A 24,812-nucleotide genomic window follows, 5' to 3' on the forward strand; every position below is an offset into this window, starting at 1 on the left:
GAAGGCTGAAAGAATTGGGTTTGTTTAGTTTGGAAAAGAGAAGACTGAGAGGGGACATGATAGCAGTTTTCAGGTATCTAAAAGGGTGTCATAAGGAGGAGGGAGAAAACTTGTTCACCTTAGCCTCTAAGGATAGAACAAGAAGCAATGGGCTTAAACTGCAACAAGGGAGGTCTAAGTTGGACATTAGGAAAAAGTTCCTGTCAGGGTGGTTAAACACTGGAATAAATTGCCTAGGGAGGTTGTGGAATCTCCATCTCTGGAGATATTTAAGAGTAGGTTAGATAAATGTCTATCGGGGATGGTCTAGACAGTATTTGGTCCTGCCATGCGGGCAGGGGACTGGACTCGATGACCTCTCGAGGTCCCTTCCAGTCCTAGAATCTATGAATCTAGCCCAGTATCCTGTCCACCGACAGTGGCCAATGCCAGGTGCCCCAGAGGGAGTGAACCTAACAGGTAATGATCAAGTGATCTCTCTCCTGCCATCCATCTCCACCCTCTGACAAACAGAAGCTAGGGACATCATTCCTTACCCATCCTGGCTAATAGCCATTAATGGACTTAACCTCCATGAATTTATCCAGTTCTCTTTTAAACGCTGTTAAAGTCCTAGCCTTCACAGCCTCCTCAGGTAAGGAGTCCCACAAGTTGACTGTGCGCTGTGTGAAGAACTTCCTTTTATTTCTTTTAAACCTGCTGCCTATTAATTTCATTTGGTGACCCCTAGTTCTTGTATTATGGGAATAAAGTAAATAACTTTTCCTTATCTACTTTCTCTACATCACTCATAATTTTATATACCTCTATCATATCCCCCCTTAGTCTCCTCTTTTCCAAGCTGAAAAGTCCTAGCCTCTTTAATCTCTCCTCATATGGGACCCTCTCCAAACCCCTAATCATTTTAGTTGCCCTTCTCTGAACCTTTTCTAGTATCAGTATATCTTTTTTGAGATGAGGAGACCACATCTGTACGCAGTATTCAAGATGTGGGCGTACCATCGATTTATATAAGGGCAATAATATATTCTCCGTCTTATTCTCTATCCCCTTTTTAATGATTCCTAACATCCTGTTTGCTTTTTTGACCACCTCTGCACACTGCGTGGACATCTTCAGAGAACTATCCACGATGGCTCCAAGATCTTTTTCTTGATTTGTTGTAGCTAAATTAGGCCCCATCATATTGTATGTATAGTTGGGGTTATTTTTTCCAATGTGTATTACTTTACATTTATTCACATTAAATTTCATTTGCCATTTTGTTGCCCAATCACTTAGTTTTGTGAGATCTTTTTGAAGTTCTTCACAGTCTGCTATGGTCTTAACTATCTTGAGCAGTTTAGTATCATCTGCAAACTTTGCCACCTCACTGTTTACCCCTCTCTCCAGATCATTTATGAATAAGTTGAATAGGATTGGTCCTAGGACTGACCCTTGGGAAACACCACTAGTTACCCCTCTCCATTCTGAGAATGTACCATTAATTCCTACCCTTTGTTCCTGGTCTTTTAACCAGTTCTCAATCCATGAAAGGACCTTCCCTTTTATCCCATGACAACTTAATTTACGTACGAGCCTTTGGTGAGGGATCTTGTCAAAGGCTTTCTGGAAATCTAAGTACACTATGTCCACTGGATCCCCCTTGTCCACATATTTGTTGACCCCTTCAAAGAACTCTAATAGATTAGTAAGACACGATTTCCCTTTAGAGAAACCATGTTGACTTTTGCCCAACAATTTATGTTCTTCTATGTGTCTGACAATTTTATTCTTAGTATTCTAATGAACAACAAAAGTCAAGCAAGCCCCTCAGCCAACTCTTTTAAAACTCCTGGAGGAAAGTTTTAAATTTTTTAAATGTCTAACTTTAGTAGCTGCTGTGTAACATCTTCCTGAGATACTAATGGTAAAGGTGTTATCATCACACAATGAGACTACATCTTCTGGCTTTTACCCATATATAGAACAAAAATATTTATTCAACACTTCTGCCTTTTCTGCTTTATTATTGATAATTCTATGATTTCCATCTAGTTATGGGCCAGTACTATTGTCAGGATTTTTTTTGTTCCTAATATACTTGTATAATGTCTTGGTGTCCTTTACTCTGCTGGCTGTAGCTCTGCTTTCCTTATCAATTTTCTACATTCTTAGCTTCTGATTTATATTCCTTACTATCAACTTTACCTTTCTTCCATTTGTTTTACACACACACACACACACACACACACACACACACACACACACACACACACACACACACAATGTATATAAGTAATCATGACTTAATCACATTTATAATATGCCAACAGAATAAAGTCCAGTCCAGTGATTATATACATACACATGCGGTGCTTTAAAAAGGACAATTTCACAAAGCAGGAAACAATTTTGAGTCAGCTCTGCTGACAGGAATAATTTAATCAGAAAAATGGGAGTGGTAGTTGGGAATTGTTATGAGAACATTTTACTTAGATGCCCAAAAAGCCAGCGGTGAGGAAGAAGGCTATATTAGTTTAAAAAATGACCTGGTTTAAAGGGGCAGTGAAAGCAGCTATAATTATATTCCTCAATGTTGGCTTTTGGGGCATCTAAGTACAATGGTCTTAAAACAATTTATGATTAAATTATTCCTGTCAGCAGATCTGACTCAAAATTGTTTCCTGCTTTGTGAAATTGTCCTTTTTAAAGCACCGCATGTGTATGTATATATATATATAAATAATCACTGGAGTGGACTTTATTCTGTTTACACATTATAAATGTGATCAAGTCATGATTACTTGTACCTAAGCTACCATTAATTTTTAGTTCTGTGATCAGTTCCTTTTTATCTGTTATGACAAGGTCTAATATAGACTCTCCCCAGGTTAGCGGCAACACTTTTTGAGTTAGGTGACAATTTCCTACAATATTTAGAAATTCCAGGGATGTTTTAGTACTCGCAGCATGAGACCGCCAGCATATGTCACACAAACTGAAGTCCTCGAGGATCATGCACCCTTTTTGCCTATATATTATAGTTGGATGTGTAAGGAGCTGGTCACCTGTTCCCCATCCTCTCCCTTCAGCTATACAATTTGCTCTTTCATTGCCTGTCTGCTCCCACCAGCCTTAGCTATACTGTGCACGTTAGCCGATCTAATTCTATGAAAAAACAAACAATGCTAATGGACGTGTTTCAGACTTTAATTGGCCAAAGGCAGGATGTTCAGAATTAAGAGGACTGATATGGAGAGTTATACCAATTTATCTAAAGGTCTGATTTTAAACCAGTTTAGCTAAACCCGTGCAAACCCCTGTCTAGACACTTATTTTGTGGCTTTTTTTTTTTTTTTTTTTTTTTGGGTGTAACTTGAGTCGATTAGGAAGAGGTTCATGCTAAACTGAAGTAAGCTACTCAAACTAAGGGCTGGTCTTCACTTGGAGATCGACACTGCTGCAGGGATCTGCTAAATCGATGGCAAGCGCTCTCTGGTCAACCCCAGTACTCCAGCTCTCTGAGAAGAGTAAGGAAATTCAACTGGAGAGTGTCTCCCGTCAACGCAGCGCAGTGAAGACGCCGCTAGCTGGAGTAGCGAAACTTAGGTCCACTTACCCCCATAGTGAAGACAAGCCCTAAGATAAGGGCATCAAAACAGGAGTTTACTCCCAAGCTTGCACTGGTTTGGACAATGACAGTCTCCACCACAGCTAGGCCTCTGCTTCATGGGCACATGTCAAGAAAGGTCTGATTGTAATACAGGATAACAGTAACTATGCAGCAGAGATGGGCCAGCAAATGGGTGGTCAGAGTCAGAGTAGGCTGAAATTGGGGTTCACAGTTTGGGCTCAATTCCAAATCTGGCTTTAGGTTCAGATATGCCAGCAGCAAATTCTCACCAGGCCCAAGAAGGCAGAAAAATCTCCTAGAACCAACTGAGCTCACAAGCTGTGTTATCAGCCCCTCTGCCCACCACCCCACTTCTCCCTTGCCCTTGGAAAGTACAAGACCCAAATCTTGTCTGCAAAAGCAAACAGAGCCACTTCTCCCTACATAAAGAGCCAACTTCTGCCCTCCGATAGGCACCTGCAAGTAGGATTGAATTCAGTGAATATCAGGGTGTCGGCGAAGCTTGCCCTAACACTGCACCTGTTCTGGAGCTACAGCTATCTTAGGGCTCATGTACCAGGGGACAAGCTGAATTAACTAAAGGTGTGAAGTTAAAATGCATTAAACTTCTGTGTGGACACTCTCATTCAGAAGTAAAGTGACCTCAGTTCGTTGCAGCTGAATTCCCTTTGAAGGAGGCTGAAGCTAAAGCAAATTAAATTAACTTTGCGCTTTTAGCTAATTCATCTTCACTTTCCTGCGTATCCCCGTACAGACAAGCCCTAGGAGATGCGAGAGGAAGGCGTGCACTCAATCAAAGCTTCCCCAAAGCAAAGTGCAGAGGCGGTTTCATGGGGTTTCATTCCCAGCAGCACCATCGCGGGCACCCAGAAGGGTGGCAAGTTGATTTTTCCCATCTGCTGAGCTGGAGGACAGGAGTCACGTGCCTTTCCCCCACCTCCTTCCCCCATCCCAGCAGGAAGCTGAACCACAATGTAAGGAGTCATCCAGCCATGTGGAGGAGGGGGTGGACTCCACTTGGATAGTGCCATTGAGCGAACAAATATTGACTGTGGTTAAGAATCAAAGAGGGAAGGATGGGTGGCCCGGAAGTGGAGATGGGGAGGGAAGAATTGGAAGAATGTCTTCAGTAAACTCTTAAAGACATTCCTCCCAGGCTGGAAATGAGCAACCCAGCATCCCCCACTCAGGCCCATGCTACCTCTTCCTGCAGCAGAAAGCGTGGGGGGCACAGACAGACAAAGTGTAGGCTGCTTGCAGGGGCAAAGAGATGGTGGCATCATTGCTTAGGGGTCTGGCCACAAGACCCGGGTTCAAGTGCTGCTTAGATCACCAGTGAAAATGATCTTACCCAGCAAAATCACTAGCAACAGGTCACGGTCACGATATTAGGATCCAAACTCCCGCAGCATCTGGACCTGGATCAAATCTCCCTGGCGTTCAGCTGCGCAGGGTTACCGGTGGGGGGGCCCATTTCTAGAAGCACTGTGCAGTTTGGCAAACTGCACATATGTTCAGGAGAGGCTCAGGGCTGCAATATTGGGCGTATTTGGCTAGACACTGTTCTCCCCCCTGTATTCTGGGAGGGTTTTTTAAATCTCTTTCCTCTGAAGCAACAGGGATGGCCATGGCTGGGGATGGGACATTGGACAGGATGGGACAGGGCTCTGAGAGGGCACTGAGCATTCTCTCTCTCTCTCAGGTGCATGGCTGGCTAGTTCCTCCTCACATTCGCAGCGCCATAGGTGGGATTGGAAGGAATTTCCCCCCAGGTCAGATTGACAGGGAGCTTGGAGAGGAGCGGGAGAGGGGAGGGGTTCACCTTCCTCTGCAGTGTGAGGTGCGGGTCACTTGTCAGGATTATCTGGATATGTCAATAATTTCCCAGCCATTACGGGGCCTTGGGCCTGCTGCACCTCAGTCCCTCCTAGTCTCCGCCTGTGGCACATAAGAATCTAGTCTCCTGCAGGTTGTAATACTTGGTGATCTCATTTTGGTCCTGGGTTTAGTGCGCGGGGGCTGGTGGCCTGTGATATAAAAGAGGTCAGGCTAGAGGATCTGGCCTTAAATTTGATGATACTATAAAAGTCACTTGGCAGGTCCGGGTGGGCCTTTCCTCCCCCTTCCCCCCCCCGGCACAGCAGGCACACCTCGTTTCTGGACAGGAAATTAGTTTTCCCCTTGTGAAAATTTTCAATAAAACCGGAAATCATCAATATTTTAGTCAAAATTCTCTGACTTTTTTAGGGGGAGGGGGTTGTAAATGGAGAAATGTTTCAATTTTCTCCCAACAAAAAGCAGCTATTTTTCAGTTTTCAACCCAAAACTGTTCCAGTTGCTGGAATTTCAGGGCAAACATTTCCATTTTTATCAAGAAGCCATTTTTGTTGAAAAAATTGTTTTGGTGGAAAATTGTTAACCAGCTCTCCACACTTCAGGTGTAATGGCCAGGGGACATCCCTTTGGTGCTTCTGACCGAGACTTCAGACCAGTCAAAGGGGAAGAAAAAAACAGCCTAGGTCTTGTGGAGACTAGCACGTGGTGAGAGGACCCTATGGGAACAAGTGGTCAGACACCCTGCCCAGACAGAGTGTCGTTCATGTGACATCTGTTCTATGTCTTGATCCTCCCGTAAGCCGCTGAGCACTCCAGCCCAGCAAAGCACTTCAGCGTGTGCCTATCTTTAAGCACATGAGCAGTCTCATCAACTAGGCACCTGCTCAAATTTCAGGTCATGCTTAAACACCCTGGACCAGAGCCCAGTGGACCTTGCAGGACTGAGCCCATAGAGAGCGTGTTAAATAAAGAGAACCACAGTTGGAAATGAGCATCTTCCAAGACTGCCACATCTGGGATGTTATCAGAAGCCAGGGATGTTACAGAGACATGTGTTAACGATCAAGAGTTTGACGCTCGCCTTGAGCAACTAAGATACCAACTCACCTGTCAAAGAGGGGCTTCTCTCCACAATCAAATGAATCCTGCAGGTCCTTGACAAGGTTGGCTTGACCAGGCATGCGAAAGAGCCCTTCTTCGGTGAGGCCTCGCTCCCGGATAAAATCCACACATTGCTCCACCAGCAGTGGGGCCAGTCGCAGGCCATACTTCCGCTCGTATTGCACCGTGTCTTCCAATCGCTGCCCGAAGATCCCTGCCAATGAAAGACGCACCCTGGCATTAGTTTTTATTTGCTACAAGCCAGCAGATGGGATGGGGTCAGGGTGGGAGTTATATTTCACATGAAGGGAGCAAAACTGGAACATGAATCCAGTTATTACCAGGATCAGCAAAAATCAACCAGGAAAAACTACAAACTCCTAATTTTCTTCTACTTAGAATGAAAAATACTATAGCCCAAATTCTGCCCTGACATATGCAACCAGAGCTTCCACTGGGTCTTTGGCAGGTGCCCAACTAAGGGCAAAATTTTCCTCCCAAGAAAGGTATAAAAGAATGTAACATTGGTTTTGATGACTTGCAGCTGTTCTCCATCTTTATGGTAGACCGGGTGATTGCATTGACACAGAGCCTTTGATCCAAAGGAGCCCCGTTTTGAAATGGATGCACTGACTTGGCACATCAGAATCTACCACTGGAGCACACCCACCTCTGGGAAGGGACACAGCTGCTATTTAACAGCTCACAGCAACCCAGCCCAACAGCTCGGAAAAGAAATGAAGCTTGGGACAGAAGAAGACTAATGTCCCCCACTGACACTGCCAGGGGAACGGTAAGCAGGCAGGATGTAATAACCCACGCTGGACCCAGCCACAGACCCAGGAATTAGTGGTAACACACTCACTGCTGTGAAAGATCCTTCCTGACCAGGGGCCTTTACTTTTACATTTCATTTTCAACCCTCTCAGCTAGCTAATCAGTCTCCTTTGTGGCCTTCACTGGGATTATTTACCATGTATTTGCAGTAGCACCTCAGGCCACCACCCAGCTTGGGCCCCAGGGTGGTAAGTACTGTACAAACACACAGCAAGTGACAGTCCCGCACTGTGCTGTACAGTAATTAATGCATGTGCTGTATAAATGGAGTCATGTTTTCTCGAGAGAAAATCCCTAGTGTAATATCTCTGCAGATCAAATCCTCCAACCCAAAGAACATGGAAGGGGGCTCTGGGGGTGCAGTCCACGAAAGCACTGAATGCCATGGAGAAATGCTGCCTCTCCATGGACCTGTTCCACCGAACACACAATAAAAATTAACTGAAACACTCCATCATAAACACAATTAAGCTGCTTTCCTAGAAGAAACAGCTACCCCACTATTCAATCATGAGCACCTTTACTTACCACGCATGGGGATGCACCCTAATGCGCCATACATACAGTATGCTCCTGTATGGTCATGTGTAAATGTAAGCCACACCTGCTCCATGTATGTAACCCACTCCATGTGGCTCTCTGTCTCCCTCTATTGGTGGCTGGGCCTGCTATAGTCTGAGCTAACAGAGCATGATTTCTTAGCTCAGATACTACAGCCTCATGCTTTTAGATTCAAAGATCCCAGGGTCAATCCCCACTGCTAGGGCCCCATTCAGCTGCATGGCCTAACATATGCATTCTGAACCCTTAGTTCTGCTGCTCAAGATGTGGCCGTGGGGGCGTAGGAGAAGCAGCATTCAAGCAATTGACCCTGCTCAGAACAGAGATTTCAGATAAAGGGTATAATCCCCAAATCTATTCAATTTCAGATGCAACCAGACCATGGCACATATGCAGCCTGATCCCAAGCCCACTGATGTCAATAGGAGACTTTCCATTGTACCCATAATTAATCTGATGGCTCGGAAGATACAGCAGCATACAGAACCAGGTTCATACTGTACTCAGAGCCAGTTTCCTAGGAATAATGTCAGGTATGTTCTGTGCATAAGATTATAATATGCCAGATAGTCAGCATTGTTAGATTATGAGATGTTTTGTTGTTTTTAACACCCCACTTACTATCCCAGTATTAACCACAGGACCTCATGTTCCATGTTTATTTTACTGATGCTTTCATGGTAGGTGCAGGACTCCTAGCAGGAAGTTTTCCCAATCACCATTTGCTGTCTTTCAATGGAGCTACCATACTAGATCAGATATATGAGCCATATTTGGCCCAATCCTGGACACTCCTTGCTGAGATTCTTCCCACTGACTTCAAGGAAGATATGCCTGGATAGTGTGCAGGATTGGGCCCTCTAGTCCAGGATGCTGTCTCTGCTAGTGATCAGTAGTTGAGGCTTCAGAGTAAGGGTTAACCTCCCCCAGTAATATACCTAATTGTGCATTACTGTATCATGGTTGGTGTGCAGGAAGGAACTCCCTTGCTGACACCAACTAGTGATCAGTTTACTGAAGAATGGGGATTGATCACCTTTGTTAATCTAATCCTAGCCAGTGTCCATGCCAATTTAAATTCTTATTTATACCAGTGTCTAATCCACTTGTGAAGCTTAACTGAGCTATATGTCTCAATAATATCCCAGGGCAGGGAGTTCCACAGGTTAACAATAAGTTCTGTAAAAATGAATCTCCTCCTATTTTTTTTTAGCTGTTGCTTTTTAAACTAATCAAGGCCGGCCACCTTGTTCTTGTGTTATGGCTCAGGGTAAACCGAAGTGCCTATTCTATGACACTCAGCACTGTATGTGGTTCTAGAAGAGGTCTTCTTTCAAAAATCAAAAACTAAGTTTTTTAGTGAATTTTGTGCCGGACTGACAGCTCTGGTGTCCAGAGTCCCCACAGCACCAGACACTTTTAGCAGGGCAGCAGCAAAACATGCTTCCCTATACTATCCTATAGCCACAGCTCAACCCCGACTCTACACGTGAGAGGAGATGTCTGCATAGCCCCATACAGTCTTGACTTCCCTGCTGAGGCTGCCAACAAGCAGGGTGCATTTGGCCTCTCTCAGTTACTGGAGCTCCCCAATAATAAGGCTGCTCACTAGCTATGAACAGAGGAGCAGAGACATTTACTCTGCTAGACTCTGTCCCCCTGTCTTTGCAGCTCCCTTCACAGCCTCTGCTTATTTTCCACTCTGCCTGCTCTCTGAGCCTGTTTCCAGGCTTCCTTTCCTAGTACCACCTGGTTTTCAGTTGAACTTTTGATCCCAGCTGAATGGGTTCAAAATTACCCCAGACTATTCCCCCTCTTCCTTAGTCATTTCTGGCTTTTGCCAGGCTCCAAGCAGCAGCTAGGCGATGAAAGGCTCCATCTCCCATTATCTCCCACAAGCACACCTCTTCCTCTTGGAACTGAGGCTCTTGTGTGACAATCGCTTTCTTCCGGGAAAGGAGATCCATGTTCACAGGATGCTCAAGCTATGGGAGACTTCGGAGGCAGTGTCACAGGACGGCAGTCTTCCCGTCAGGGAGCTCCAGCCTCTATCAGAAATCTCTTCCCTCCCCACCCCCATGCTTACACATCCCTCTCCCTCCTCCCTGCCTGTCCCCCTCCCCCCACATAACTTGCCAGTAATTTTCAGGGCCTTTTCTCTTTCTGGCTACACGCGTGGGGCTGGGAGGAAGAGAAGAGGCAATATGGACACTGCTGGGAAGGAGGTGAGGATTCAGCTACCTCTTGGACAGAGAGGATGGGATTAAAGCTACTTTATTGCTGCTCCAGAGCAGACTCGAGGCCTCTCCCCTGCCCCAAACACATACACACAATGTGGCACTATGCTCTGCCCCCGATGGCTAGACCATACAGCAGTTCAGGGGTCTGCTACTGACCTCCAGCTAACACCCCCAGGCAGCGTCGGCTGGAGCTTTCAGATCCGGAGCCCGGGCGTGGCATTCCACACCACCGGAGGTGGAGGGTACAGAGCGAGGTGCTACCGTACTCTCTTTGAATTGGTCTCCCTTCTGCATCTCCTAGCTCATCCAGCCCTGCCCAACAAGGGCTTGTTAAAAGGAGGCAGCCACATGGTCCCTTTGCCCCCCACCCCCACCCCAAGGCTGGATTGGCTTTGTCCAAACTTTGAAACAAAAAGCAAACTAGGAGCCAATTCCACACAGCTCAATCCGTTGGCTCCTGGAGGCTCAGGCCTGTTTTTAATCACCGGTGCCTGCAGCTCCCGCTGAATTTGGCAGCGTTTTGCTCTCAGTCTTTGATCATCCGGTTGGAAGACGTTACTGCCCTGCGCTGCTCTCTCTTCCCATCCCAGCAGATGTGGGAGCCAATGCCACTCAGACTATAGACCCGCCAGCCAGGGTTAGACTAGAAATCAGGCCCAAAGCTATTGGCATCTAAACAGTTAACTCCTTTTGTCCTATCCTTATCTAGAGTCAGGCGTTTTGTTTGGTTTCAAAGCAGTAAAAGAACATGCCTGGGACCACATCTTTAATCTCTGGAAGATCCAATAGATACCAGACAAATGGGTTAGAACAATTGGGGGGTGGGGAGTTCCAACAAGCTGCCTCTGTTCTTTAAAGAGTTAGGTGGATCTCTGCAGAAAACCAAGCCAGCAAGGATGCACTGACTCACAGACTGGCTCTCTGTCCCTGTCTAAAGAGCTCACCCACCAGCTCCAGGCATACAGTGCCTATGCATTCAAACATGCTGTTCAGACATGCAGTGGGCAGGAAATATAACCTCCTCCTGGTTTCATTCTTCTCCATCCCAACTAAACTACAGAGAGAAACAAGAAAGGCAGATCTTGGTTCCCTTTAGCTCAGATCGCTGCTCCAGGAGAACACAACACTCAGCATACGCTCAGAGTGGAAAGATCAAAGCAGATGTGTGTAGCTAACATTCGTGTGTGTGTGTTATTACACACACAGGGAGATAGATTCAAGCACACATGCTCATCCTTGCATGCACATACATTCTCAGCATAGACATGCATATTCACACACAGCTGTCAGCCTCAGACATACATGACCACAAACACCCGCAGACCCAAGAGCTTGCACAGGGTTACATATATGCTAACCCACATATGGACATCTGCTCTATCTATCTCATACACTCCTCCCAGCCCCCCCATCTGTCACTCTCACAAACACAAAATCATGGATGGGCACAGGGTCAACCACAAATACACACACACACACCCCTCATTCCCACACACCATCATGCATGCTCACCTCCACACATGTGGACACATAAACACACATTCACCATCATGCACAGACATAGTCATTTTCCCCACTTGTGTACATCAACACACACCCTCCAGTGCACATCATTAGTATTTCAGTAGAAGCTACAGGCCCAATTGTGCAAGGCACTGCACGCACATGCACACACAGGGGAAGTTCCTGCTTCTAAGAGCTTATGCTCTAACTAGACAAGTCAGACAGAGTGGGAGAAAGGGACACAACAACTATCAGGACTGGAGGAACAGAGAGATTATGAGACTTGCCCAAGGTCAAACAGGGAATCCCTGGTGGAGCTGGGAACTGAACTCTGATTTCCTTAGTTCTAGTCCCTTCAACAAAAGACCATCCTTCATACGTGTTACGACATGTTCACTCATGCGTATACTTACACACACACAAATTCAGGTGCAAAAAACTCCACTGAAAACTTCCTTAGCAGCTAGTTTTGTGTCTGGGGGTGAAGACAGCATTTCTGGCCCTAGACCATACCCTCCTCACTGTTTTACCTCTGTAAAGACTGAAGTTATATTTAGCCTGTGTCTGAGCTTACCCAAGTATTAATGCAAAGATCTGCATTTCCTCTAGCAAAGGGAAACCATAACAACAGTAAGCTCTGGAAAACTGTTGCGTACCTCTGGTTCTTGTGCAGCATTCAGCTACATGGCAGGCACTGAGCTTCAAGCAGAAGCCAGGCAGCGTCAGACAGCAGGAGCGGCAGAGAAAGAAAGTCCTGACTTCAGGCATCAGACACATTCTGAGTCCCAGCACTGGCAGCCTTCCATGCACCCAACGCTGGAAAGCAGAGAGCAGCCGGTCTGCCCTGGGAGATAATCTCAGCAGCACATCTGGTCTCAGCTCCACGACTCGGCATTAATTATGACTTGTGCAGAAAGCATTTGAAATATCCAATGAGATGCAGAGCTAGCCAGCAACCTCAGCAAGGGGAAAGAGAGACAGACAGGCAGGTAGGATCTTGCTCACCCTCCATGCTGCAGCCTGAGTAAACAGCTAAGTATGGGTCGCAAGTTTTAACAAAGGCATCCCCTATAGGCTGTGTAATATATTCATGCTCTAATTGCTTGTCAGATCTATTCCTGATAGCCGGGGGAACTCAGCAACAGTTGCTGTCTGCATGCCATGCTCTTGGTCCCTTCATGCTATTAGCTGCCCCACAAATAGTCCCTTGCCCCCATCTGACGTTTTGATTGAATACCAAGTGCTAGACGTCAGACATTCATCCCTCCCCACCTGAGTCAGTCACGGGACATCCGCTCAGCTCCAGGTTAATTTGTAGCTTCTCACATGGTCTAACCCAGGTAGAGTCTGAGCAGCCTTATTGGCTGCACCACATTTGCTTTAGCCATCCCCACAGAAGCTACCCAATGTTACTGTGAAGTACTGAGCAGGATAATCAACAGGACAGAACCAACTAAGGGGCCCAGCCATATGGGGAGGGGGTTGCAAATGTGAAGGCAAACACCAGGTACTGAACCAGCAACCTCCAGGGCTAGAGGCATAAGTTGATGCAGCTTGAGTCCAGAGATCCACCCACCCTCTAGATCAAGCACCGCAGGAGAATGTGTAACACACTGACCAGTGGGTTCCACAGAGCTTGGACACAATACAATAGCTTTACTTCACTCCATTTAAAAAATGGATCATAGGACTGCAGATCAGTGACCCATAACCCACCAGCATCCCAAACTTGTGAGATGGGCCGAAGTTTGGCTAGCTGTTCCCCTCCAGAGAACTTCCATGGATGCAGCTGGCTATTCGCTTCTGGCTATCTGGGGTCAAAATACCGTATATACAGTCATTCATACAGCTTGTGTCATCTGAATTGAGGAGTCTAATTGTTCCAGCTGTTGCCTTCAAGGTACAGTATAGGGGCATGGGAACAGCAGGACAATGTCATATTGCAGTTATCTCTGCCACAGTTACCATCTGATCTCCATTGGGTGGCCCACGTGAAGCAGGTCTCAGTCTAATTCATAAGGACGGGGTGCATGTTGAATACAGCATTCCCAATCCAAAGCACTCAGAAATTGTGAATCAATGGCCAAACTGCCATGAGATTAAAAGAAATCTCATGATTTTTAAGCCAATTTGCCTTCTGGGTTTTGAGACACTAGGCTGGACGTGGATCACACTTCCAAGCTTTTCTGAGCCACCACAAGGGCAAGAACCATACTTTTTAATCAAAATGAAAGCCCTGGTCCCAGGAGCTGGGGATTGATGAAGGAAACCCAATATTGCCAGACTCATGAGAAGGATTTGAGAGCTGGTGTGAATGGGTTCTCCCTTCAGCTCTTGGAACCTCTGGCTGGCAGGATCTCTTTGGGAATCGAGCAGACACACACAGTCCACCAGGATACCAACTCTTTATTACTGCTTATGCTCCAGGTACATCATAACATAGCAGCAGTTGCATGGAGTCCCCTTCCTGACCCCTGGCTCAGCCTTTCATACTGCTTGCTTTCTTCTCAGAGCTATCCAGCTGGTAGCTAGTTACCTCATTAGCTCATCAGCCTCCCTACAGGTGCAAGTGTTCCCTTCTACCCTTCCAAGCTCAAACTAACCAAGTCCCTCCTGCTCTAACTACAGCCAGAGCCCTTTGTGTTTTCAGTGACCAGGGTATTGTCTTCCAAAGAGGCTCATTTCTAGCTGCTAACAGCAGCGTACCTCTGCTGGTAACACTGCATACAAATTACCATCACAACTGGCACTCGGTGCTCCAACTTGGCAATGGAGACTGACCACCTCTCTCCCCAGGGGAATGGGGTTGCTGGGGGGATGCGTACGCTGCCACTACCTGGGCTGCTCTTGTTCTGTTGCTAGAATCTTGATCTCCAGGGCTATGTGGCAAGAATACCCACCATGGATGTTCTGCTGGTGAGCTGAGCTGTTTGGGTCCCTGATACCCCAGCTTTGGCACAATGTGCAGCTGGGGGCGGAGTCTCCCAGTATGCGCTCACGAGCAGTTAGTCCGTAGGGGCTAGAGCTGTGGGAAAGGGACCTGGCTGCACATGTCTTTACAAGCCTTCAGACTCAACCCAGGCTTGCTGGGAAATTCACTCAGGCTCATAAACCCCCCCGAAAACCTGGGCAGGTTTCTAGCTTGGCATCTGCAACAGGCCAAATTCAACCCTGAAACTGACAGCAGAACTCAGGGACGGTGAGCCCCTAGGAACTGCTGTAAGGTTCCACTCCAACCCCCTGTGTGAATGGAACCTGCCTGCCTTCACACAGCTCCCCAGGGGGGTGCAAGACTGATTCTGGGCCCAAGCTGCTGTATTCAGGGATGTAAGATCCTGGGCTTGGTTTGCTTCTTTTTAGAGCAGAGGTGGGCAAACTACGGCCCGCGGGACCGTCCTGCCTGGTCCCCGAGCTCCTGGCCCGGGAGGCTAACCCCGACCCCTCCCTTGCTGTCTCCCCTCCCCCATGCCCTCAGCTCGCTCCCTCCGCCGCCGGCGCAGTGCTCTGGGCAGCGGGGCTGTGAATGCCTGGGGCAGCGCAGCTGCAGAGCCCGGCCTGACCCAGTGCTCTGTGCTGCGTGGTGGCGGCGGTGTGGCTCGGCTCCAGCTGGGTGGTGTGGCTGTAGCGCCGCCAGCCACCAGTGCTCCAGGCAGCGCGGTAAGGGGCAGGGAGCAAGGGGGGGTTGGATAGAAGGCATGGCAGTTCGGGGTGGTGGTCAGGGGGCGGGGGTGTGGATAGGGGTTGGGGCGGTCAGAGGGCATGGAACAGGGGGTTGAATGGGGGCAGGGGTCCTGGGGGGGCAGTCAGGAAGGATGGGGGATTGGATGAGGTGGAAGTGGGCAGTCAGGGGCAGGGGTTCTGGGGGCAGTCAGGGGACAGGGAGAAGGGGTGGTTGGATGGGGCAAGGGTCCCGGGGGGGGGGCATCAGAAATGAGAGGAGGAGTTGGATGGGGTGGTGGGAGTCCAGGGGCAGTCAGGAGACAGGGAGCGGGGGTGTGTGGATGGGGCAGGGGTCCTGGGGGGGAGAGGGCATATAGGAGGTGGGGGCCAGGCCACGACCCTCTCCCCTAACCAGCCCTCCATACAATTTACGAAACTCGATGCAGCACACAGGCCAAAAAGTTTGCCTGCCCCTGTTTTAGAGGTAGGGCCCAGTCTTAAAGTTTTAATCCAGATCTGACCTCCCTCAAAGTTTGGGCACATTCAGATCCAGGATTTTCACTTCAGGCCCATCTCTTATCCGAGCCAAACTCAAGTGGACGGGTCACTTCCTTATGCCAACAGAAAGCTGGCAGTCAAATAATTAAGGACGATCAGTCATACTGCTAAACTCAGCAGAAAGTCATCTAGCAATCCTCCTTCCCTGGGCACAGAACAATTCCCTTCTATTCCCTGCTCTCCCAGATGTTTGGGACAGATCCTCTTAACAAAACTCCACCCTGCCTTGGGCCAGTATCTGGACCAGGGAGCCATTTACTGGTGTCTGAATGAAAATCAAAGCCTTAGAGTAAAGAGTCCTCTGCATGCTGACTGAAATAACCAGCTCACACTGATTTTCAGCAGTGTCAACCGGACCTGCATTTAGGACAAACATGAGACACGGCGCAAGCATTGAAAGGTTATTAAACATCACTGGTCATCTTCCCTTAGCAGTGGGGGAGACTCAACGAACCCTGTCTAAACAGTTTTGCCATCTCTCTGAAGTATGACGGGAAGGAGCCTCATTAAACAGCGCAGTAAATGACACTGCAGCGGACTCTGCACGGCTTATTCTCTGAACTGAGCTTATAACTGTTTGCATGGAGAAAACAAAAAGATGATAAACAGCCATGAGCATTGCTTAGCCACAACATGCAGAGTGCCGCGCCAAAACTAGCCACTTATTAGTCTGCTTCTCTCTAAACAATGACAAGAAGAAATATTTGGAGAATGAAATGTCGAGAGCAACATAAAAATACCTTTCACATTAACAGGCAGCGATCTGATCTGAGCAAATATCCCTTGGAAAACTTGATTCTCCACACAATGCTATAACAACACGGGGAAACATACATTTGGTAAAGGGCTCTTCAATCTAGCAGGCAAAGGTTTAACACGACCCAATGGCTGGAAGTTGAAGTTGGACATATTCAGACTGGGGATAATCATTCTGACCTCCTTTGTAACTTGCTTTGTGATCTGGGGATGAAAAGCAATAGATAAGAGCTAGGGAATATTATTTATTCAGACCAGTGATCTGTAGATCACTTCACATAAAGTACCAATCCAAACCAGTGCCCCCAAACCTTGCCAGAGCCCCAGACCTCAGCAGCTTTGGTACCTGGGAAATGAATGGGGTGATCACCGGAGTGCTTCTCCAAACCAAACCTCAGGAGTGTCTGGCTCTGCTGGTAGCATGCCCCCATAAACCTCTCATTGCTGAGTCAATTTCACACTCATCATTTCACTTTGCTGCATCCTTCAGGCTCAGCAAGAGAATCCGATCCATTTGCTAATTCTCATGCATTGTCTTTTATCTTTTACATCTATATTTAAGTTGCAACGAACTCAAAGCATAACTGCACAACCAAAACCTCCGTCCTTATATGTGAAGGGTGAGTTTAGGGTAAAAAAAAAATCTAGCGTAACCATGACATGCAATGCAGTAATCTACTCTTCCCAGCTATGGAGCTGTTTGTGCTTGGGAGTGCCATTTGGCACTTTGAATTGCAAAAAGATTGCAATAGATATTGATGGTTCCTCTGAGATCTGCATTTATAAGGGAGCCCCAAACTCCTCCCATGTGTGAACTGATTCTGAACTGCCTGCCTTCCCTTCCCTTTAGAAGGAAGCACAGAACTGGGTTTCAGTGGAGACTCATTTCCAATTCTGCCAGAGACTTCCCCCGTGTGACTGCTCTGTGCCTACTAATAGTTCTCTAGCTCACCGGAGGGTAGGGAAGCTGATTTACCAGCGGAGCTCTCCATCCAGACTGATGGAAGGTGTTCATAGCTTGCCCTCTGCGAAATATATTTGTGGGCAACTAACTCCACTGCATCCCTGTCTGTCCAGCTAGGAAAAATCCTATTCTCTGAGACTGAGACAAGCGAAGTCGAGTCACTCACTGCTCATGGGGAAGCTACCGACCTGCACTGAGAAACCACGTGTCCTGGCTGAGCAGCAATGTCCAGCTTGATGCTAAAAATGAGGACTGACCATTGGCTAGTCAGTGTCCTTGTCAATTCCCCCACAAGGTGGATGTGGTAGTGGGGAAGAGAACACACACAGTTAGCACTGTGTTCCCTGCCCTGTGCTGCAGTCTGGGGCATAACAGGGCCAGCGGAGGAGTCTGGGAATCAGGAGGAAGTCTGGCCTACTGGCTAAAGTACTGGCCTGGGAGTCAGACCTGGGTTCTAATCACAGACCTGCTGTATGACTTTAAGGAAGTCACTCTCTGTGCCTTAGGTCTTCTTCCTACCCTATATCTGTCTGGTCTGTTTTGAGTGTGAGCTCTCACTAGGGGTATACACAGCCAAACGGGGCCTCTGCTTGCTATTTTAATAACAACGCAAAGCGGCACAGGTTCTTATTCAGGTGGCATTTACTACTGAGGCAGGAACAAACGTGTCTCAGGACTGACATGCTCAGTTCTCCTAGAATTTGTAAAGTTAGATCAGAATCAGATCAGTAACAGGCCCATTGCTGCTCCCCCTGAAACTCCTGTACACAGGTGAGCTGCCTGCTGCAGTTCCTGTACCTCCTCCACCAGGCCAGGTGATCCAGCATTAACCTGGGAATCAGGAAAAAGGAGGACAACTTCCTGGAGCTTAAACCCAAGTGGACACTGAGCCTGGATGGGTCAGGAATGTTATAGCACAGAGATACAGAGTGGCTTTCACCCCTAGGGCAACAGCTGGATTCCAGCCAGAGCCCTTAGCGGCAAGCAAGAAAGAACCTCAGAGGAGCTTGAAAAGCACTGGAAGGTTCAGAGGTTTATTTAAACATCATGGGGATGGAAAGAGCAGGGAAGCTGCCCTTTCTTGTGGCATTCAGGCATTCCTGAACCAGGACATGAGGACTTCTGTTTAAATAAGTTAACAAAACTTTTCTGAGCTGTCTCAGCAGTGGCCCAGGACGGAATGGGCCACGGCAGCCAAACCTGCAGCCTATGAGTGACCTAGAGGAGCTGAAGAGGTTGGAGGGTCTCTCAAAGGGTTAAATCTGCCGCCTGCAGGCAGCTAGCTAACTTTCTCCTTTAACACAGATTCTCACAATATTCATCAAAGAAACAACACAGAGATATTAAAAAACTTGCCTGCAAGCTGAGAAACACCACAGGTACATATTTGCCCTATTAATCACCCACTGCCATGGCCTGCTCTGAGAGCCAGGGGGGCTTTGAGTCTGTCAGCTTTCATAAACCTAGCACAAACATGGCCAGTGCTCGCAGAGGAGGCCTGTGCGGGAAACCAAGAGTGTGGCAGGAAGTGATGTGGGTGACTCAGTCGGGGGGCACTTCCCCTTCTGAGTCAGCCCCCCAGGCACTGCCCCCACCAGTCTACACAGTCTAATGTAACAAATTTGTGGCCATCTAAGATTTCACCATTATTACTTGGTGGTGGCACGCTACGGCCAACAGGAATGGAATTCAGATCAGTCTGCTGATGAACACAGGCTCCCTCATACTTGATCTAGAGGAGAATCACCATCAGCAGTAAAGGGCATATGAAACAGAGATGAGCAGTTCTGATTGTCTCCAGTAGAGGGCTGAGGTTCAAATATACATATGAGCCTGTTGATGAGAGTTTGTAACGCAATAGGGGCTCTTTTGGGAAAAACTGTGCTTACAGTCAGAATATCTTCATGGAAGCGATTGTCATTTCTGTGTTCACCCAGCACAATAGGGCCTGAGGCCTTTGGCTGCTGCTAAGAGCTCCATGTAAAGAGGAACCTCTTTGCAGGGCACAAGAAATGTTATTGGTCCCACAAAATCCAGGCACTATGCTACACATTCTTGAGTGCCATCTATTGGTACCTTATTTACATATATGCATTCAGACGTTTTGTTAGAACACTCCTATATCAGGAGCTACTGTCATATTAATAATTTACTAGCACTGCAGTAGTGCAGAAGAGGCCACGTGGCACAGAAGCAAGGTACTACTACTTCTAGCCAATTGAGGGAGCTTCTGGTTTGTGGGCGAGTCCAGCATGCCCTCTAACACAGTACAAGCCCTTGTCCTTTCATAGGCCCTAAGGACTTACGTGCAGCACTGTGGCGATACTTGCCACTATATATAAGGAAGCTACTATATTGCCCAGCAGACACCCTGGTGTCTTGGCCCCTGGTGCCTATGACCTCAAGAGCTAAGAGACAATGAGCCAGGCCCCCAGCTGGTGGAAGCCATAGAGCTAGTCCAATTTACAGCACCTGGGGGATTTTGTTCATTGTCTCCCCTCTCTGCAGCAGCACTAGCACTAGCCTCACCGGCAGCCTTTAGCTCCAAGGTTCTGGGGGCGCATGTCCTTCCCTGGTTGGAGTGGTGCTAACACACTTCACACAGTGCCCCACACTGCTGGGCACTACTCTGGACCTTCCATATTCCTGAGCTGTCACACATCTCAATCTGGAGCCAGGCAAAGCTTGGATGTTTGAGCTGAGTTGCAAAGTCATAGCTTCATAGACTACAAAGCCAGAAGGGTCCACTGTGACCACCAAGTCTGAGCTCCTGTGTAGCACAGGCCAGAGAACTTCCCTGAATTAATTCCTAGAGCAGATGTTTTAGAAAAACATCCCATCTTGATTTAAAAATGGCCAGTGATGGAGAATCCACCGTGACCCTTGGTCATTTGTTTTCTGGAAGCTTACAAGTCATACGTGTGGAGGGAGTGAACCTCACAGGGCAGAAACCTAGGAGTATCACATGAAGCCCTGAGAAATGGAACGGCTCTGGTTCATCTCTAGACAGTAAGCTCTAGGGCAGTGGTTTTCAAACTTTTTGTATTGGTGACCCTTTTCACACAGCAAGCCTCTGAATGTGACACTCTCCCCCATATAAATTAAAACTGGGGGTTATTTAATTAAATGGGAGCTCAGGGTTGTCAGCTCCACAGAGCTGAAAGCCCACGACCCCCATGTAACCACCTTGCGACCCCCTGAGGGGTCACGACCCCCGTTTGAGAACCTCTGCTCTAGGGCTCAGGGCTGTCAAAGCCCCCTAGGTCACTTAGGAACACAAGTCCCATTGATGTTCACCCCAAGCATGGTCTTAGCCTTGTAAGCTATATGCCCTGTTCCAGTAGCCGTAACCACCTCTGCAGTGTACCAGAGCAGGGTCAGATCCAGGACTCAGGCTTTCTGCACATTTGAAGTCTATGCAGGGTCTGATTACTGGGTCCATCTTTGTCTCTTCTCTAGTACAGATCAGAGAGAGTAGCCAAAGGGAAGGACAGCCCCATGGTGAGGGTGCTAGCTAGAGATCTAGGCCTGCTCCATCACAGACAGCCTGTGTGATGTTGGGCAAGTCACTTGGCCTCTCTGTGCCTCAGTTTCCGCATCTGTACAATGGGGATAACAGCCCTGCCCTGCCTCACAGGAGTGTTGTGAGGATAAATACATGGTGAGGTGCCCAGACACTATAACAATGAGCCCATAGGGGTACCTTAGATATTAGGTAAGTCAGGTCTTGTCATATCCCAGGGGCAGACATGAGAGACAAAGAAGATGCCAAGCAGACTGCTATATTTGGGGGGGGGGAGGTGCAGATAGCTAGGCCCCATACCTGACTCAGTCTTCTCCCAGTCCCGTGCCTCAGTTTCCCTATCTGAAAGAGGAGATCCTGACTTCTGCTGCTACAAATACTGACTGGGGTTAAGCTGATCATAACCTCCTCATAGATATTTTGTCCTTCTTCTTGTCCCAGGTGGATCTTTCTGAATTCATCCATTCCCTTAAGACAGACCCCTCCTCTGTTCCTCTTCCATTGCCTGAGTCTGTCTCCCACCATCAGACAACACTGACTCTGGGTTGGAAGAACAAACACTGATAAAACTAGCCGGGCGCCAGTTGTATCTCTGTGCAGAGATAACACCACACACGGGAGGCAAGGCAAACACCCAGCAGCTGCTCAGGGAGCAAACCGGGTTTTAGCCCGCCTCCCAGCGTGCCCTTCCCTGCCCCATGTGAAGGAAGGAAAACCTGGCACACGCGGTGCCTGCACGACAGAGACATGGACGGAACAACTCTAGAGGAGGCTGGCCTCCACTTCCGGGGCAGCATCTCAGCTGTGTAATGACACTTGGCATTGTGAAGATAAGAGGAGCCATCTACCTGGCCTGTATCGCTGCAGTACCGTGTGCACCCACAATCATGAATGGACTCTGTGCTCACAACAGTTGCACCGGGAAATCCCCATTGTATACAAGGAAAACAGAGGCACAAGACAGTTTAAATGATTTACCCCAGATCACACTGAGTCTAGGGCTAGTCCAGGAGCTGAACCCCCTGACAAATCCCAGCACAGTGTCCTAGCCACTAAACTGCCCAGCTTCCCAGTGGACATGTGAGTCTGATGGGAATATTTGGCACTCCAGAATAACAGTGTTTTGCCTTCATACAGCAACTTCCATGCAAGGCAGAGTCATTAATTCAGCCTGGGTGGGGCGATCCCCATGTCAGCAGTGAGGACACAGACACAGGGACCCAGCTGCTCCAGGAAGGTCACTCAGCTACCCCACCGTTTCTGGGAATTCCTGCATTTCCCTGGACAGATCCCAGATTAGAGGATCTGGAGCCAAGGTTCCCCTGTTGGCTGAGCTGAGGGTCTCAATGAATTAGGGTTTGTCTACATGGGGCAACTGACTGAAAGAGCTCCCTGGGTGGATGCTCTTTTTCAGAATGAGCACGCTAATTACCCTGGAATAAAGTGCTGTATTGCAGAACAGAGAGGCTAAACCTGGAGCTACTCCTGTCAGTTTCCTGGCGTAGGCAAGTTCTTAAAGCAGGGCTGACTTATTCTGCTTGAGGCAAGCACGCTCCTGGCCATGGCAACAGCTCCATAGCAGGGAGATCTGTGTAGTTGAGGGATGGGGGAGGAGACCAGGAGGCAGAAGCAGCAGCAGAAAGGCCTAGTGTGGAGATGAGATGCTATCTAAGCTAGTCAGACCTTGCCAGGCTCAGGGGTGGGGGATGAGCTGGGCTGCTGGGGGAAGAGAAGGGCAGGTGTAGCACACTGAACAGGAAGTATGAGGGAGGAGAGAGCAAGGGGAGCAGGGAGCCACCCATGTCCAGAGAGATCAGGAGGAAGAGAAAGGAAAGGAAATAAATAACCGTGTAGCCCAGCCTAGCAGTCTGGCTCTCTGCCAAGTTAGCACTGATCCAGCAGAGAGGTCTGCGCGTTAGCTGCAGCCTCACAGCTCCCATGCCTGGGTTTTCAGCTCAGGCAATAGAGGCTCATGCTTTCAGAAGCACAGGCCCTAGCTTCAATCCCTCAACCAACCTGAGTGGGACTTCGTTAGGTGAGACAATGAAGGAACAAGAACCCCGGGGAAGTGAACAACCAGCCAGGCCCTGCTTAAAGCAGCCAATACTCACTGGCTTTTGCTGGAATGAGCAAGTATTACCATGCCCACTGAAGTGATAACCTCACCCTTCCCCTCTGTCAAAGCAGCATCATGCAGCTGGCTTTGGTGGATGCTGGGAGGTGCAGCTAAACCCAGCATTGCACAGCAAGTCCGTGGTACCCTGCATCCCAGGCCTGTGCTGTAACCACTAGCCCACACTGCACCATTCTGCAGTGCTGCAGCAAACACGCTGTAAGGGACAGTAGGGAGAAAACAGCAGGACTTTGGGGACTGGAGGCAACTCTCCATCTAAAGAGAAGGGAGCCCCTAGTGGCAAGGAGGGGAGGCATGAAGCAGCATTTGTGGGTCTGACTTGCATGTCTGTCATGGAGCCACGCACAGGTGCCCCACAGTGGGCAGATTCTGCTCTTGGCTATGGGGAGTAAATGCAGAGTAACTCCGTGAAGGGCAGTGGTGCAAACAAGAGATTTGTTCCTGAGAGAGTGAGGCAGGGTCAGCTGGAGTTTTAATCAAGCCTGGCTAACACTTCACAGCCCAGCTGTATCCATTCATTTTAAATGTCTGCTCTTTAAAATAAAAACCAGCCACAAACAACCCAATGCACACAACTCCTTTCCAAAGCTGAGCTCCCAAAAACCTCTGTTCTGGCTGCAACTGACTAGATGCATGGATCCCAGGCCCTGAAAGCCAGGGGAACCTGTTAGAAACCCACATGGGCCCTAAGCAAGCCAGCCTTCTCCACCAGGCTCAGGAGCCCACGGATTATATTTTAAGGCCAAATTTAAAAGTTGTTTCAAAGCATAAACTCTGTGTGGCTTTTAAGTCTGCACCTGTCTCCAATTAATAACTTGGGATCCTCAGCAGCTTTGGGGAGTTTTCAGATTCTTTTTTGAAAGGCTGTGCCGGTGCGTGTGCCCGCACCAACATGTCCCCCATCCTCTTTGATTTAGGACTTTCTTCAATACATCAGCAAAGATGAAAGCGTGTGGCTAAGCCGCCCCTTTTATCTTGGCATAATTCATTTTCACATCCTATCAACCTTCTCCAGGGCTGGATATTTACATATTAATAATAAAGCCTGATTTTTTTCCTCCCCAGTTTCAAATATTAAAACGTGTCGACTGATAAGACTTGGCTCTCAAATTAGGAGCGGTGGCAGTGAAGCGGAGTTAAAATTATTCGGTTAAAACACAAAGAGACAGCTTTGTTTACAGCCTTCCCATATAGTGAGCTAGGCTGAAATACCACATGCAAAGAGCCCTGCTCTGATTCCAGGGAAGGGGTGTGAGTGAATTTGGTCATTTCCTCAAATACTTCAGAAATGAATGTAGCAACTAGATCTCCTGGTGATTGGCATGCTGTAAATACACCGCTACCTCGATATTACGCGACCCGATATAATATGAGTTCTGATATAACGCAGTAAAGCACTGCTCCGGGGCGGGCGGGGCTGCGCACTCCAGTGGATCAAAGCAAGTTCAATATAACGCGGTTTCACCTATAACGCGGTAAGATTTTTTGGCTCCTGAGGACAGCGCTATATCGAGGTAGAGGTG

General features: G+C 48.0%; 1 protein-coding gene across 8 annotated transcripts in view; it reads right to left on the bottom strand.

Annotated features, from left to right (window-relative positions):
- Positions 1-24,812, bottom strand: part of ARHGAP22 (Rho GTPase activating protein 22) — a 270,307-nt gene that overhangs the window by 32,782 nt on the left and 212,713 nt on the right. For 7 of the 8 annotated variants that reach the window (XM_065551601.1, XM_065551600.1, XM_065551603.1 and 4 more), the window contains one exon: positions 6,560-6,767. In XM_065551601.1, the coding sequence (XP_065407673.1) occupies positions 6,560-6,767 (208 nt within the window). Of the gene's footprint in view, positions 1-6,559; positions 6,768-12,350; positions 14,242-24,812 lie in introns of those variants that run through there. The other variant, XM_065551607.1, reaches the window with a different exon arrangement.

The sequence above is a fragment of the Chrysemys picta genome, chromosome 7 (genome assembly GCF_011386835.1).
Source record: "Chrysemys picta bellii isolate R12L10 chromosome 7, ASM1138683v2, whole genome shotgun sequence".
Classification (NCBI taxonomy): Eukaryota; Metazoa; Chordata; order Testudines; family Emydidae; genus Chrysemys; species Chrysemys picta.